Consider the following 16,612-nt stretch of genomic DNA (forward strand, 5'->3'; position numbering starts at 1 on the left):
GTGGTAAAAGTTGAAATTGACTTTTATTTAAGTAAATACAGCATTGCCATAGTTTTAAATATTATTATGTACACCATACATATTCAATCACTGGATTAATAAATTGGAGTATCATCCTTAATCATATTATTATTTTTATCACGGCTAATATCACTACTTTCTTCATAATTATTGCTTTTATTACCTAGATTCTTAAAACTTCCCTCCTGATTGCTACTTGTTTTTTCTTCACCTAAATGACCGTTTTGATCCATACTGTTATTAATACGATTTTGATTATTTCCAGAATCCCCATTATCATCTTGATTTTGATCATTTTTCTTAGCTTTTTGTTCTTCTTCCTCTTCTTCTTCTTCTTCTTTTTCTTTTTCCTCTTCTTCTTTTTCTTTTTCCCCTTCTTCTTTTTCTTTTTCCTCTTTTTCTTTTTCTTTTTCCTCTTTTTCTTTTTCCTCTTTTTTTTTTTCTTCTTCTTCCTCTTCTTCTTCTTCTTCCTCTTCTTCTTCCTCTTCTTCTTCTCCTTCTTCTCTTTCTTTTTCTTTGTCATCCAATTTTTTCTTCTGTTTGGCATTTTGTAATGCTGCTCTTCTTTTTAATATCTTCAATCCAAGCTTATAATTATGAATATACATTGAATTGTATAACTTCGAAAGTCTAGAATCAAAATTGCATATTCTTTTACATATTAATAAAGCATGCGATGATCTTCCACCGGGTACTAAAGCAATACTTGATTTTTCCCAGTTTTCAGTACATTTTGGATCCAAATATTCCGGCTCACATACACACCAATGGCTTAACATACCTAAAGAATTAATTAGAATACTTTGTAATTTCTCCAAACCACTCAATTCTTCCTCCAATTTCTTCAAATAATTTTGTATATATGCATTTTTATCTGCATATTCGTCATTTAAATAATTAATTTCTTTTTCTGCTTTCTCAATTGAATAATTTAACTGAGCATTTCTTTCTATCATAAACTTTAATTTATATGATAAATTAAACTTTTCACTCTTTTCATGTTCATAACTCTTTTTTCTCTCACTAATTTGATTATCCATTTTTTTTATAAAGGACTCCAACATTACTGGATTATTATAAAATAGTTCTAATGAATATTCTCTTTCGTTTTTTTTTTCCCTCAATACTTTACTTCTTAAATTTATTCTAAGTTTTTTTTTCTTCTCATAATATTCTTCCAAACTTTCTGTATATTCTTTATTTTCAATATTGCCAGTTTTATTAAGTGTTTTAGGCATTCTCAATCTTCCCAAATTCTGTTCCTCTTTTCTTTCCTCCTTTATTATTTTTTCCTCATCTTCATCAATTTCAGCACCAGCCTTTAATAACATATTTAACATTCTATTAAAACATGAATTATCTATTATATTCTTACTCTGTTCTCGTTTATTTGAATTTTTACCATAATTCGTTAAGAGAATACCACTCAATTTTTTTCTATTTTCTTCAAACTCATATTTTTTTTCTTTTTCAATTTCTTCTTTCTCGTCATCATCATCGTCATCGTCATCATCATCATCATCATCATCGTCATCATCATCATCATCATCATCATCATCATCATCATCATCATCATCATCACCTTCTACATCCTTATTAATTTTAGAAACATTATCTATCTGGAATTTTTCTTTTAATTGAGTATTTTTAATCTGTTCTTTTTCAACTAATTGATTGCCTTTATCCTCTTTTCTTTTTGATTTCTCAATTTCTATAATCCCATCTAAAACATTATCCGTTTCGTCATAATCACAATATCCAAATAAATTAGAATCTAATAATATATCAAATCTTCTATAATCATTTCTTGTATGTAAATCTCTGGCTTCGTCATCTTCATCGTTATTTCCACCAACCGAACCAAAAATATGACTTTTATTTAAATTTAAATAATTATCATCAGAAACTATTTCTCTTTTCTTTAATTTCAATTTATTCTTTTTTAACCATTTCTTAAACTTCTTATAGTTATTCTTTTCCTTAACAAAATCAATAATATTTGTATCATGCTTAATTTCATCTAAATATTGTTTCAAATATATATTATCTTCTTCCTCAAATCTTTCTTTTAACTCATGTTCTGTAATTAGTTCTCCTATCACAGGAATTTCGTAGTATGAATTATTTCTATCACTTTCTGATTCACTATCATCATAAACACTACTCTCACTATTTTCATCTTCTCTAGTATGATCACTAGTTTTAACTAGCTCACCCTTTCTTAAAACTCTTAATTTTCTAGAAAAATCTCGTTCGTTTATTACATTATTAAATGGTGGAGGATTCCATTTTTTAACAGTTTCTTCAATATTATTATATTGAAAATTCAAAAAAGGAAACCCTTTTTCTGATTTGATATGAATATTACTTACTTCATTATTGCTAATATTTTCTCCTTTTATATATTCCTGGACTTCTTTAGTATTACTTATTTCATTATTAATATAACCTTGATTCGTATTTTCACCAATATTTTTACCAAAACTTATTTTTCTTTCTATTTCGGTTTTACATTCTGGAGGAGGATCTTCATCTACCATTTTTTTAAACCAATTCTTTTGTTTATCAATATTATGAAGATTTACTCTTTCATCTATACATTCTTTTAACTTATAATCAAGCTCTCTCCATAATTTTTTTTCATTTTTTTTTTTTAATTCCTCCAAATCCATTCTTTCAATTTCCTCCTTTTGTTTGTTAATCAAATCTTTTCTTACATTTTCATTAAGTATTGTTACTGTTGGCTTTTCAAAATAATGTGAAACTTGAATATATCTTAATAAACTTTTTCCCAGTGTAGTTCTTTCATTTCTTGTTAAACTATACCTTCTTGGTATTTTATTACTCATTGGATTAAAATTTTTCATCTTTATTTTAATCAATTTTTTTTTTCTTTGAATTAAAATATATTTTTGGTTAAAACTTTAATTCCACGTTTTAAAATTAATATTTAATAACTTATTTATTCAATAATTCATCATAATTGCATTATCTAAGGCTTGTTTTGTATTTAGTAAACTTTAAATTCAAATTATATTAAAATAATAAAAATAAACTTTTGTAAATATAATTTTTTTTTCTTTTAAAAATTATATTCCTCTAAATACTATTACATGGAAGTTTTTCCAATTAATTTGGATTTTTTGAGTTGCACACACATTAAAATGTGTTTATGCTAAACCATTCCTTTTTGTTAAAATTTTGATATTAATATTATTATTATTATTATTTATTAAAAATAGTATAGATTCATTATCATTTTTTTTTTTTTCAATTTAATTCATATTTATCGCAAGAATAACTTCAAATTATTAAATATTTTTCTGACACGTGTCATTTTTTACATGCATGTAATTATATTTCCACATTAAAAAGGTGATAATGAAATTTAGATTATCCCGGTATATAAAATATACCTATAATTAAAAATATAAAAACATGTGTGAAAACATCATATTTAGTTGGTGAATAAAGTGACATTTTTACATATAAGAACAACATAGAATTTAGAAACCCAATAAAAAAACACATATATTTTGGTTTAGGGAATCGGAGATTTAATGTGTAATTCATCTAAAATGTAATCCAAAAACAAAAGTCTAAATTAGACTTTTATGTTCTCTAATATATAATAAATATATATTATATGCAAGAAGAGTAAACCAGTTAAGAAATTTGGTTATATTTACAGTTAAATAATCAAAAAAACTTAACCATCAGAAATATATAAAACTTTTACTTAAAATTTTGAATTTATTATCATTCCGGAGGTCTTTTTTTGCCCCTTGTATTAAATACAATATTGGCGCCCGGATTCATATTATTTGGCGGTAATCCAGGGTGGTGCATAATTTGGTGAGAGGAAATTGGTGGAGGTAGGTGTGAATGATGAGGAATATGATGAGGGAAGTTGTTGAACATGTGTTGTTGATGGTAGATATTTGGGTGACCAGGAATTGGTGGATTTAGGTGTGGAGGAGGTGGAGGTGGAAAATACATCATATTTGAAGGAAAACCAGTTATAGGTGGAGGTGGTAAGTTGCCCATAATTTTGATATTAGAATTTGGCATGCCTGGACTCGAATTATTTATATTCATATTCAAATTTGCATTCACATTATTAGAGTTTGAAATTGTCGGTGCGATTACACTCTTGTTAAGTAGGTCATCGCTTGTTTCAATGTTTTGTTTTTTAATGCGTTCCCATCTAATACCCAATTGTCTAATTATATATTCTTTAAACGTTTTTTCTGTAAAACCATAGTTAAACCATGGAGAGACATCCAGTAATCTGCTCCAAGGTCTTAATTCTGGATTATTATCCCAAACCATCTGTAAATCTTTGCATGGATTCTCCTCAGTAGCAGTGTCTTCATTATCAATATATATTGTATTAGATACATTTAAAGCATGTAAGCCTTGTTCAACAGCATTCATTTTTTGATCATTTATATTTTGATAATTTCCATTATTTGTTCCTGTAATTCCTGGCCTATAATCTACTAATCCTTTTTTCAAAATATCTGAAGACAAGTTGATTGAATTGTCGACTTCTGCTGAATTATTTTTATCACTCAGTTTTGAAAAGTCTTTCAAGCCACCTTCTTCATTTCCTCCACATATTAAAAACGTCACATCTTCGTCATCATCATTATCTTCATTATCATTCTCATCATAATCTTCATTTTTTATTACATTATTCTTCAAAATGGGATTTTCTAAGCTATCACCAGTCATTTAATTACTTATTTATTAAATCTCAATATAATCAAATTATCTTATTCTTAAGAAATTTATAAATTATACATATCAGTTTTTAAAATTAATTTCACCTATTAACTTTCCTAAATGACATTCAAATTTAGTTGATAAATGTATAGTTAATATTATTTATTAATTATACTCTTTTTGTCCATATAAACACATTTGCAAGTAACCAATGACTCTTAAATATAGATTTGATCAATATTTAAAATACATATATTTTGGATGCTACTAGTACATGATTTTTTTTCTCAATTAACCTAATCAATTTCTAATTATATATATTAATTATTCTATATATACTGAATATATGTACTTAATATTATTGTGTATATAATGAAAATATATTAATTATAATTAAAATGTTATTTATATATTAGTGTACATAATATTAACAATTACTATTATTATTGTTATTTATTATTATTATTATTATTATTATTATTATTATTATTATTATTATTATTATTATTATTTATATTATTAATAAAAATAAGCATGGTATACATTATTATTATTGAACAAATGTTTTAATATATTTAATATTTAATAATTACTTTGATATTTCATATACCTACTATTTAAATATTTATATAATATATATTATTTAAATATTTTAAATAATCTTATCTTACCACTTTTTATTTATATATGTTATATATAAATAGTAATATTTAGACTTTGTATAGTCAAAATGATATTATTAAATGTAAAATCTGCGCGGGCTTTTTCTTTATTAGACTTTGATAGCAATTTAAGCTAAAAAATAATTTTGGGCTTGTAATAATTAAGGTAAAGAGAGGAAAAAGGAAATAAAAAAAAGATAAAATATATATATATATTTATATAAATTTAGAAAAATTTAAAAAAAGTCGAATAGTAGACAAATAGAAAAAAAATAGTTGGAATTAGAAATATAAAATATATATATTATATATAAATATTACACATAATACAAATCTGAAATATTGCTACGTTTTCTGGTGAATAGGTTGAAATTTTGTTTGAAAAAAATAGACTAATTACCAGATAGGTGGGAAATCATTGTAAATTAGCAAGAAGGATAGATAGAAGCAAACTAGAAAAATACATTCAGAATCTATTTAAGTCAGAATTAACCACAAGAGATTAGCATTACATACAATTATCGAGAAATTCCAAATTATTAAGTAATATCATTATCAAAGGGTTTCTGAGGCTTATCAGTAAGATGGATTCAGTTAACCAAATTAAGCTGGAGGAATCATTTAATAATGAATTAAAAGATACTAAGATGACAAATAATCCTAATTTATCAAGAAGCGATATTATCCCTGGATCTAATACAGGAACTAATAATACAATTGGCGCTTCTAATTCTTCTTCTGGTGTTACTGGAACACCTAGTGCTATTGGAACTAATCTTTTTGATTTAACTGAGAACAAGACCTTAAATGATGATTCAAATAAAAATACAGGAGAAAGCATGATGGATACTGATTTACCTGGATCAGTAGATGATGAGGAGATGAAGAGATCGATTTATATTGGAAATGTTGATTATGGCACCAAACTTACAGAATTACAAGATCTTTTTAAAAGTTGTGGAAGTATTAACAGAATTACAATTATGAATGACAAAAGAACTGGAATGCCAAAAGGGTTTGCTTACTTGGAATTTTGTGAACCTGAAGCTGTTGAAACTGCTTTGAAATTTGATGGAGCTATGTTTAGAGGCAGACAAATCAAAGTCTCCACAAAAAGAAAGAATATACCCGGATATAATAGAGGAAGAGGAATGGGACCAGGAGGCGGATTTAGAGGGGGTATGGGAAGAGGAGGATTCAGAGGTTATTCTAGAGGAGGAATGATGTCTGGCGGTCCGGGACCTAATATGCGTGGCTATTATGGTAATCCTTATAAATCTTATAAGGGAGGGGGGGGAGTTGGTGGTTATTCAGGTAATAGACATATTGTAAATCCTTATTGATTATTATTTATGGTTATTATCAATTGTTTCTTTTTCTTACAGAGAAATTGCTTTTACTTATGTTGTTTTTCTTTATTATTGAGTTAAAACTTTATAATCAAAAAGGACGATATAATTGGTCAAAATTACTCAATGAATATATTATTGATTTATATGTGGAATTGTTAATATGTGAATATAAAGAATTTTTTTGTATGTTAAGCAATAGGAAAATCAAAGAATTAATTATCATGTAAAGAAATGGAAGAATATATATATAGTAATATAATTTGAACAATTTACTGAATATGTAATATTATTATAATGAATATAAATAATTAAATAAAAATGACTTGGAAATTTTTCTTTTAATTTACTACGGAAATGTAGTTACCCGAACATTTATTATATTATTCCAACTACTACCACCAATATATTTCTGGAAATAGTGAAGTTATTTCTCACTTTATTAATATTACTATTAATAATTATATTATTATAATTATCACTAATTTTGTGATTTGATGTAATACTTGGTATTATCTTTTTTTTCTTCCCTTCCTCTTCTACCTATATTATATTCCTAATCCTCTTCATCCACTTATTCCTCAACATAGAGTCTTGGCAATAAGTACCTCATCTTGATTCAAGAAATATTTCATCACTCCTTCTTTACCTCATTACCTTTCAATCAATCAATAAAGCAATCAATACCGTAATTCCTATCCTTTACTTGTTGTCCTTAATAGTAGATATGCGAATGTATTGATAAGAAACCACTTAAAAATCAACCAACCAACCATTAAACACAGATATTAAATCAAAGTTTTTTTTTGTCCGAGGTAGGTAGACAATATAATATGATGGAGTATAATTAAATTTTTTATGAGAATATATATATTATATATGTAAAGGATCTATTGAGATTTTGAATTGATTAATCAAACAATATAAATCGTTGGATAAATTATTCTTCAGATTCTTTTAACTATATTCTTTCTTATTTTGAAATTAATAGTAATATATGGTTTTCATTACAATTCTTGTACTTTCCAGTGATCAGAAATAAGTGATTTAACAAATTTGGGCTGATAAGAATCTCTGTTTGAAATTTTGGTTCTAAATAGGAATACAGATACAGTCAAAGATATCCATACTGCAAGAAGAACTGAAGTTGAATAATAATTAAAATGAAGCTGAGAAGGAATGTAAAAGAAACTGAGCATATCAAATGGAGATGTGGAGAATATTCCAAATACATATAAGATTTGGCTGATAAATGATACAATTGGAAATGTTAATATAAATGAAGATATACTTTGTGTATATTTTTGTAGACTTGAAATTTCTTCATCAGTTTGTTTTTCATTACCTGTTACTTTTTTTAGACTTGATGGTAAAATAAAATAGATCAAAGAGGCCATGCAAAGAACAATAGTAATGTAAAAGAATTTGAGTGCCATAATAAATAATGTGAGATTTTGGAATTTGTAACCAAACATAATGGATATTCTCATTAATAATGCACCGCTTAGCCCTGTATATAATGGATTTATAGAATAGTTTGGAATTCCTGCTAATAATTGATAGATTAAATTTGAAAGCAGGAAACAAAAGAACAAAATCGATACAAATGGCATTTCTCTAACTTTCGTTAGTTTTAAAGTGCTATAAATATTTGCAAAACCAATAATAATTGAAAATATGATTGCTATTATATCTGAAGCAAATCCTCCGAAAACCATCATTCCCATAGTAAAGCCAAATATACCACTAATACATCCAAATTGTGCAAAAATTAAATCTCCAGTATCTCCGAATAATGATAGCAGTGAAAATGGTATAACTAATAATGAAAGAATGATAGTCATAAATCTACTCATTGTTGATGATAAATATTGATAATTTAATTCCGGGATTTTCATCATTGGATTTAGATATTTTTGGGATAATTCTTCTAATTTCGAATGGCTCGTTCTCATTTTTTGAGCTGGAAATCTTGGATATCTTATTGGAATCTTTGTTTCTGTTACAACTGGAACTTGAGGGCCATCACTATTAACCAATATATACTCATTTTTTTGATTCAATTCATTTCTTCTTAATTCTCCTTTCACACACGCAATTAATACCAATATCTGTATTAAGAAGAATATTTTTATTCTCATACTTTATTTTTTTTCCTATTAACTCTTATTTTTTATTCTTTATTTACTATTACTAATATTATATTATTGAATTAATATTTTTTGTTATTTTCTTTTCTTTTTTTTTTTTTTTTTAAAATATCAATTCTATAAAAATTAATACGTCATGTGGATAACTTTTTTTTTGAGAATTTAATTAACTGCAAGGCTTCTCATATACCGGTGTTTACATGCACTTGTAGTCAGTTTTGCCATACCGGCCTGGCATAGTGGGGGGAGGGGGGATAGAAATCCAATTTTTTTTTTGCATGCAAATACAAATTAATTTGTTTATTTCATTGTAATTAAAAGGTATTTCTCTATTAACATTTTTCTAGTTCATTATTAATATAAAAATAGGTTATAAACATTTTATTATATAAACTTTATTTTTTTTTTATTTAATTCTAGTAATTATTCCTTTATTTTTTTTTTTTAATTCCCACTCTTAAGGTCAATATAATACTAACATAAATTATTAAAATAATTATTTAAAATTTGATACATGCACATTTTGGCGCCACATTTTAAAAAAAAATTTTTAATGCAAATAAATACCGGTATTTAAAAATTATACGTAACAAAAAATAAATAAAAAACGTAATGACTAAAAATAGTAAAAAAAAAAAGAGTTAGACATGTAAATTATTTATCATCCTTGTTTTTTGGAGATTATGAAAATTACTTTTGTGATCTAAATAATAGCATATATTTATTTTAATATTATTATTTTTCATATTCAATTATTTAGTAATAAAAATGAAAAGAAAAAATGCTTTGTTATTAAATTTTTATATAACTATCATTTTCTATTTTTCAGTAATACAAATGATTCTTGGAAGCAAAGTAAATATTTTTATAGATAATATGGGGACAATCTATAAACAAAATTCGGTGAATATTAGTAATGATAATAAAAGTAATGTTGATAAAATAGAATTAAAAATACCTAATAACCATGATAATTTGAATATAAATGTATTAAATATAAAGGATACATCAAGTAGTCTAGACAATAATGAAAAAGATCAAATTAATAGTTCTATATGTGAATGTAAAATAGTGGTAAGTGAATTATATTAATTAATATTGAATTTACTTGGACGACTAAATATCTTTTTATAGAATAAGTGTATTCCATATGAAGATTGTTATGGATTAGCAGGAATCACTACTACTTTGATATTGATTATTATAGCAACAATCGGATATATTGTCCAATATTTGTCACTAATCCCACATGAATATCTTTCAGAGAGAAATTTAAGGGAGAATAAGTTTTGTGGATTTGTATTACCAAATTCAGAAATAGTAGAGCCTTCACATCCAAATAGTTAATATTAAGTTATTACTTATTATAAGCTTTATTTATTAACTTTTATTTATATAATTCTCCACACTTTTTTGAAAATATATGTTATGCATGTATATATATAGCTGTAGCAAATGAACTATAATTAACATTTTAGATAATTTATTCTCTTAATTTAGTTTATTCATAATGAAATTTAAGATATTTACCAAAAGTAGATCAAATTCAAGAATTCATACACCAAAACTTATTGAAGAAGGTTTTTTTGATATATATAAAAAAGATTTATTTAAAAATCAAATAATAACAATCAATGCAGTTTTAGAGTCCGATGATTATGACTTAGAAGAAGATGATTATGATGAAGAACAAATTTATAATAATAATAATGATAGTGACTGGGAAGAAGGATCTCCAGAGTTATGGAATAAATCTAATGAATTAAAAATAGAAGAATGTAGTGATAATGATTGCATTGAAAATGGATTAACTTCTGAAGAGCAAAGTAATGAATTGATCAATTTAAAATGTACTGACAAAATTCTTGAGACAAGAATTAATAAAGAACCAAATATCCAAAGTAAGAAAAAAGAAGATAATCATAAAATAGAATGTGAAGAAAATGGTTTAAAAAATGAATTTTCAGAATATAAGGATTTACTCAATAAAATGGATTTAGGGCTTGAAGCAGATACAATTAAAGTAAGTAAAGAGGATGAAATTGATCAATTAAGAAATTCCATATTCAAAAAACTGGACAAATTAGAGAATGAGGTAACGAAAATAAGAAACCAAAATATTCTCTCGGTAATAGACCAGAAATTAGATAAAAGTAATAAAGAAATAAATGTTCAAGATATCTTAAGTAATATAGGGAAACATTTTATTGAGGGGGTAAACAATATAATCGAGACTGGCCATTCAACCATATTTAAGAAATACTCTTTAGAATTGAATGATATAAAGAATATTATCCAAGAATATAATAAAGATGAAATGAATAGAATAATTAATATAATCGAAAATCAACCAGAATTTGAAATTAATGGTAATATTAGTTATGAAACATTAAATAATGTATTTCAATTTGATACTCCAATTAAAGGTATAGGATATTGGTTTGAACAAGGAATGAATAATACAATGGATGATCGTTGGTTTATTTCAAAATTATCTAGTGGATCTTTTTTTGGTATTTTAGATTCATATAATGGTGACAAAATTACATCACAACTTGAAAATCTTTTAGTTTCAGAATTTGATGTAAATATTGATAATGAAAGTTGTTTAAATAAATACAATCTAGCCAAGATTTTCCTAAAAACCATTTTATCTATTGATAAAAAGGTACTCACAAATTCAACTAAGGACTCCTTGAATGTTGGATCAGGTTTAATATCATGTTTTATTTTTCATTCGAAATTGGATAATAATTATGTGTTATTTTCTTGTAACTTAGGTAGGTGTAAAGGATTTCTTTCAAGAAATAATGAGATATTAAAATTTCAAAATGAAGATTATCACAATAATATGATATCTGAAATGAATTTTATCCAAAATGAAAATATTGCAAATAGTGCCATAGGATTCGGATTTTATAAGCCTCCATTCAAAAATAAGTTTGAAGTTGATAATGTACCACAAGTAATTAGTATTGATCTTATTTCAGAGTATGATAGATTCATTGTAATTGCAACAGATAGTATTTGGCAGGTCTTTCAAGAAGAGGAGTTAAATGAAATGATTTTAAGTATCTTGAATGAGATATATAGTAAATATCCAACACTTAATAAACAAATTATTTCAACAATTATTTCTCATTCTATTGTAACTGAATCTTTACTTAGAGGTGTAACTGATAATCAAGTTTGTATGGTAGTATTATTAAATTAAATTAAATATGAAGAATAATTTTAGACTTTTACTTATTAATTGATAGTGAATTAATTATTTCTTCTAATTTAATATGGAAATTACGTGCTGATTTAATTGTTTCCAAAATAGGCAAACATATACTTCTTATGGTATTTGAAGACTGCCCAAATGTACTTAATGAAGATGCTGAGATGTTTTTATTATCATGCACAAGTAATTCAATATTATGAGTAATTTTATTTAGAGATTCGATTGTTTTTCTTCTTTCATCATTGTCTTTTGGAGACAATGATAATCCCCAAAAATACTTTAATAATTCAATAACTTGTATGTGCTCATGATGTATTTGTTGCATCCAAATCGGTTTTTCTTCTTTAATTTTATTAATGTCATTGGATTCAGAATTCTTTTGAAATAGAAGACTCAGATTTTCTGAATCGAACTCACTACTCTTTTGTTGTATTAAATTATGTTTATTAAACAACCCAAGTTGATTAATTTGCTCATATTGTATCTGTTTTGTACAATTAATTAATATATTCCTCGAAATTTGGTTATTAAATAAAGAACTATAGTCTTGGGTATTTTTGTTTCTTTTTTTTGAATTAAATTTGACACCTTTAATATTATTATCCTTTTCTTTTTTTATTTCATTATCAAATTTATTTCTAGATGATGAGAAGAAATTAACAGGATTAATATCCAAAAGCTGGCTATTATTTGCAATAGTTGTTTTTGGTTCAGTTTGTAAATAATCTTGAGAATATTCTAAATCAATTTCATTTTGCCTGTTAAATATTTCATTATTACCAGTTGTAAATTCAAGAATTTTAGCTCCATGACAATTAAATCTTTCAAAAAATCCAGTATTAATATTTGCACTTTTTTCAGATGCAATATTTAAATCATTATTAATTAATGTACCATATCCTGTTTTATTATAAGTATCATTATTTAAGAGATTAATTTCAGAACTAACATAATTCCCAAGTAATTCACTTATTCCATTCGAATATTTGTTATCATTAAGTGTATTTAACTCACATAATAATTCTTCTCCTTTGGGAATCTCACCAATCATTAATGTATCGCTATTATTTACCAGAATATTTTTTTGACCAAGTAAATCAAAAAATAGTGGAGATTGTATAATACGATTCCAAAATTCTTCTTCTGTTAAGCGGTGGGGAACATATTCTTTAATTTTTGTTTTTATTGATGGCATTTCCTCAAGAATTGATTTTAGATCATCAGCAGTAATTGTTACATCAATACCTCCAGAATTTGTAATAGTAACTTTTGGTGGTTTTTTCAAAAAAAAATCTGAATTTTCGACTCCTTTTTCTTGTGTTTTTGATAGAAGTATATCTTGACGATGTATTTCAATAAAAGATTCTAATGAAATACTTCCTGTTAGTACTAGGCTCTTATAGATATTATCCAATTCAGGTTTATATTGTAATAATTGTTTCAGATCATCATATATTGAATGATGTTCTTTCGGTTTAACTTTTCTTTCTATGACTATTCTTTTATTGTCATTTTTGTCAACTTTACTAAATTCTAATATCTTATTTTCAATTGAGGTAAATTTTTCGGATTTTTTTTTTTCTAAAAGTTCTTGAAGTTGTTTACATCTTTCAATAGCCTTGTTGTGGCATTCTGTCATTAATTTTAAAAAATTATTAAAGTCATCATTGGAATTCAATGTAAGATTAACATCAATAAATATAACTGGTTTAGGCTTGTTTTTAACTTCTTTATTCTCAAACCTTAATCCAACTAAACGTTTATCTTCTCTCTTTCTATGTGCATACAGATTTTTCCATAATTCTACAACAAAATCATTTTCTAGATTTACACTATTTTTATTTATAGAAACTTCATCATTGTAATTTAAATTATTTTCAGTGGGTGAGATAATTTTTGAATAATTTTCTTTTAATGCACTAATATTTTCGAATGGCTGGGAATTAATTTTGTCTGAAATCCATATTAAATTGTTCCTCGTTACATACAAAAAACCTGATTCTTTTTTAAATATAACATTTAAAAACCTTGATAATATGTCGTCTTCTTTTGAAGAATATTCCAGTTTTTCCATGAAACTCAAAATAACAAGGAATTTTTTTAATAAATATTTCTAAATTTATTATTATTATTTTATGTGGAAATTTTTTTGTTATACCGGTATAGAAATTTTTTTTAATAAAATTTGACACGTAATTATTACGTCATAATTAACAAATTTTGAAAGCAGCATATGCACAAAAAATTAGCAACAATAAAATAATAACTACATGCAAAATAAAATATTAATTGATAAAATAATTTCATAATAGAAAGTAAATCAAAAATCAATTAGATAAGAGTATTCAGATTAATTATATAATATGATATCAAGATTGAAGAAATCCTTAAAATATTTTATTTATTCTTCTTTTCAATTAAAGATTCTGATGTGTTCATATTTTTAACTTTCCAATCATTCAAATTAAATTTCTCAATTCTGTAAATAATTGATGGGAAAATGAATAAAATTGCAATTATTCCGAAAATAAAAGCAAATGTAAATTGTATAAAGAAGGAATCAATTTTGCATGGATTCCCAATTAGTAAAAGAAAATAATTTGAAAATTTACTATATTCAACTTGATTTTTATTTAATTCACAATAGTTAAAATTTGTATAATCCAAAAGCCATAAACTAAGACTTGTTGGCCACTTATATCCTAAATTATTTATTGTATTAAACAAAGTAATATAAGTTCCAGCAAACCTGACATCTGAAATTAAATTGAAGAGGGTCATAAATATTAGTGATTGCGAATCACATAAAATGGAGGAAAAAATTGACAAAGCCAAATAACTATAGTAAAATAAAGGTGGTGTTTCAATGAGTTCTTGTTTATCAATCCATGGTTTATAGATCATTCTGGACCAAATCAAAAACATACAAGAAAGCAGTGAGAGTAAAACTTTCAATGGTAATATTATATTTAGCAATTTTAGTGGCATTTTCCCTTTAGAAACAAATTTTGTCATAATAAATGGTGTGATAAAACTAAACGGAATCAAAATTGGTCCAATAAGCATAATATCACTCTTTTTCATGCCAAACTCCATTAATTTAAATTCCAGAGATGATTCAGTTACTGCTGATGGTACTCTAATAATGAATAACAGAATTATTAGTAAAATTACTGGTTTCAATATTAAAATTTTATATAAAAGAAAATAAGCTTGTTTAATAGTTAACTCGCTTTTTTGATTCTCTTGAGTATGATCATCATCTTTTTTATTATCAATTGTTTTTATGTAAGAATCATCTTCTTTTTTTATGATTCCAGTAATTATAGTAACTAATAATATAACTATACCCCAGAAATAAATAAATTGACTCATCTCACATATTGGCTTATCCTCAACAATTTCTAATCCAAATAAAGGACGAACATATTTATTGCATATTTTTGCATCATTTAGGAATAAAAATCCTAAATATGATGTAATATAACCGAAAGATTGCCCAATAATGTTACAAGTTGATGCTAAACTCCTATGTTGAGGGGAAAGTAGACTTATTGCCCAAGCGTCCACTGCAATATCTTGGGTAGCCATTAAAAAGTACAAAATTGAAAAGTAAATTGTCAGTAAAATAACGTTTGGCGTAGATTTACCAGTTAAATTTGAGATATCTACTCTTTCACATAACCAAGTTGGAAGAAACGGACTATAACTACCAATAATCATGAGAATACTACATATAAGTTGAGTTGGAATAATCCATGTTTTTCGCTTTCCCATCTTTTCAATATATACTGAATCTACTAGAGGTGCCCAAAGTAACTTAATCGAGAATGGAATAACAACCATTCCAAACATACTTTGTTCTGTATAAGATACTTTACCTTGTATGAGGAATGGAATGGAATGACTAATACCCATGGGAAGACCTTGAATTGTGTACAATGTTAAAAGGTAAAAAATATTCATGTACTCAAAAAAATCCATTGTTGATTAAATTTTATAAATTAATAGTATAATTAATTAAGTAATAATATTAACAATAATAATTTTAAAATTATGGTGATACCAATTTTAATTGCTAAAGTTCAAAACAAAATAAATATTAGTATTACAGTAAAATGGTAAAAATAAACATTTAATCCAACCAAATACAAGAATCAATGTTCCCAATATTTATCACAGAAAGTGCAATATTTGTAATTTTATTAATTAACTTAAAAAAATAATAATTTAATAAAATACAATTATAGCATTTAATTCTACAAAATTAAATAAACAAAATTTGGCGGTAAAGTTGCCCACATAAGTAGTTATCAACTGGAGTGTGAGATTAAAGGGAGTGAAAAACAATATATATAATCTTTCTTATCAAACAATGATAAATAGACAAAATTTAAATACGAAATTTGGTTTATGAATGATATATTATATAGTTAAGAGGAAATCAACGCATAGTTCATCTAATATACAGAAAGT

At 25.1% G+C, this 16,612-nt stretch overlaps 8 protein-coding genes across 8 annotated transcripts; 3 read left to right on the plus strand and 5 right to left on the minus strand.

Annotated features, from left to right (window-relative positions):
- Window positions 1-95: 95 nt before the first annotated feature.
- Window positions 96-2,870, minus strand: cubi_02167 (uncharacterized protein; the record flags this gene model as incomplete). The annotated part of the gene is made up of 1 exon (XM_029019179.1): window positions 96-2,870. One exon carries the CDS (start codon window positions 2,868-2,870, stop codon window positions 96-98), a length of 2,775 nt encoding a protein of 924 aa, XP_028874300.1.
- Window positions 2,871-3,780: 910 nt separating this feature from the next.
- cubi_02168 (CCAAT-box DNA binding protein subunit B) lies at window positions 3,781-4,758 on the minus strand (the record flags this gene model as incomplete). The annotated part of the gene is made up of 1 exon (XM_029019180.1): window positions 3,781-4,758. One exon carries the CDS (start codon window positions 4,756-4,758, stop codon window positions 3,781-3,783), a length of 978 nt encoding a protein of 325 aa, XP_028874301.1.
- A 1,237-nt stretch (window positions 4,759-5,995) lies between these two features.
- Window positions 5,996-6,754, plus strand: cubi_02169 (Sgn1p-like RRM domain-containing protein; the record flags this gene model as incomplete). The annotated part of the gene is made up of 1 exon (XM_029019181.1): window positions 5,996-6,754. The coding sequence occupies one exon, from the start codon at window positions 5,996-5,998 to the stop codon at window positions 6,752-6,754; it is 759 nt and encodes a 252-aa protein (XP_028874302.1).
- Window positions 6,755-7,767: 1,013 nt separating this feature from the next.
- Window positions 7,768-8,901, minus strand: cubi_02170 (uncharacterized protein; the record flags this gene model as incomplete). The annotated part of the gene is made up of 1 exon (XM_029019182.1): window positions 7,768-8,901. The coding sequence occupies one exon, from the start codon at window positions 8,899-8,901 to the stop codon at window positions 7,768-7,770; it is 1,134 nt and encodes a 377-aa protein (XP_028874303.1).
- Window positions 8,902-9,747: 846 nt separating this feature from the next.
- On the plus strand, window positions 9,748-10,257 carry cubi_02171 (uncharacterized protein; the record flags this gene model as incomplete). Its single annotated transcript, XM_029019183.1, has 2 exons — window positions 9,748-9,984; window positions 10,045-10,257. The coding sequence occupies 2 exons, from the start codon at window positions 9,748-9,750 to the stop codon at window positions 10,255-10,257; spliced, it is 450 nt and encodes a 149-aa protein (XP_028874304.1).
- Window positions 10,258-10,420: 163 nt separating this feature from the next.
- cubi_02172 (PP2C like protein phosphatase) lies at window positions 10,421-12,124 on the plus strand (the record flags this gene model as incomplete). Its single annotated transcript, XM_029019184.1, has 1 exon — window positions 10,421-12,124. The coding sequence occupies one exon, from the start codon at window positions 10,421-10,423 to the stop codon at window positions 12,122-12,124; it is 1,704 nt and encodes a 567-aa protein (XP_028874305.1).
- A 28-nt stretch (window positions 12,125-12,152) lies between these two features.
- On the minus strand, window positions 12,153-14,210 carry cubi_02173 (uncharacterized protein; the record flags this gene model as incomplete). Its single annotated transcript, XM_029019185.1, has 1 exon — window positions 12,153-14,210. The coding sequence occupies one exon, from the start codon at window positions 14,208-14,210 to the stop codon at window positions 12,153-12,155; it is 2,058 nt and encodes a 685-aa protein (XP_028874306.1).
- A 323-nt stretch (window positions 14,211-14,533) lies between these two features.
- On the minus strand, window positions 14,534-16,120 carry cubi_02174 (uncharacterized protein; the record flags this gene model as incomplete). Its single annotated transcript, XM_029019186.1, has 1 exon — window positions 14,534-16,120. The coding sequence occupies one exon, from the start codon at window positions 16,118-16,120 to the stop codon at window positions 14,534-14,536; it is 1,587 nt and encodes a 528-aa protein (XP_028874307.1).
- Window positions 16,121-16,612: the final 492 nt, after the last annotated feature.

Source organism: Cryptosporidium ubiquitum (genome assembly GCF_001865345.1).
Source record: "Cryptosporidium ubiquitum isolate 39726 chromosome Unknown contig_4, whole genome shotgun sequence".
Lineage (NCBI taxonomy): Eukaryota > Apicomplexa > Conoidasida > Eucoccidiorida > Cryptosporidiidae > Cryptosporidium > Cryptosporidium ubiquitum.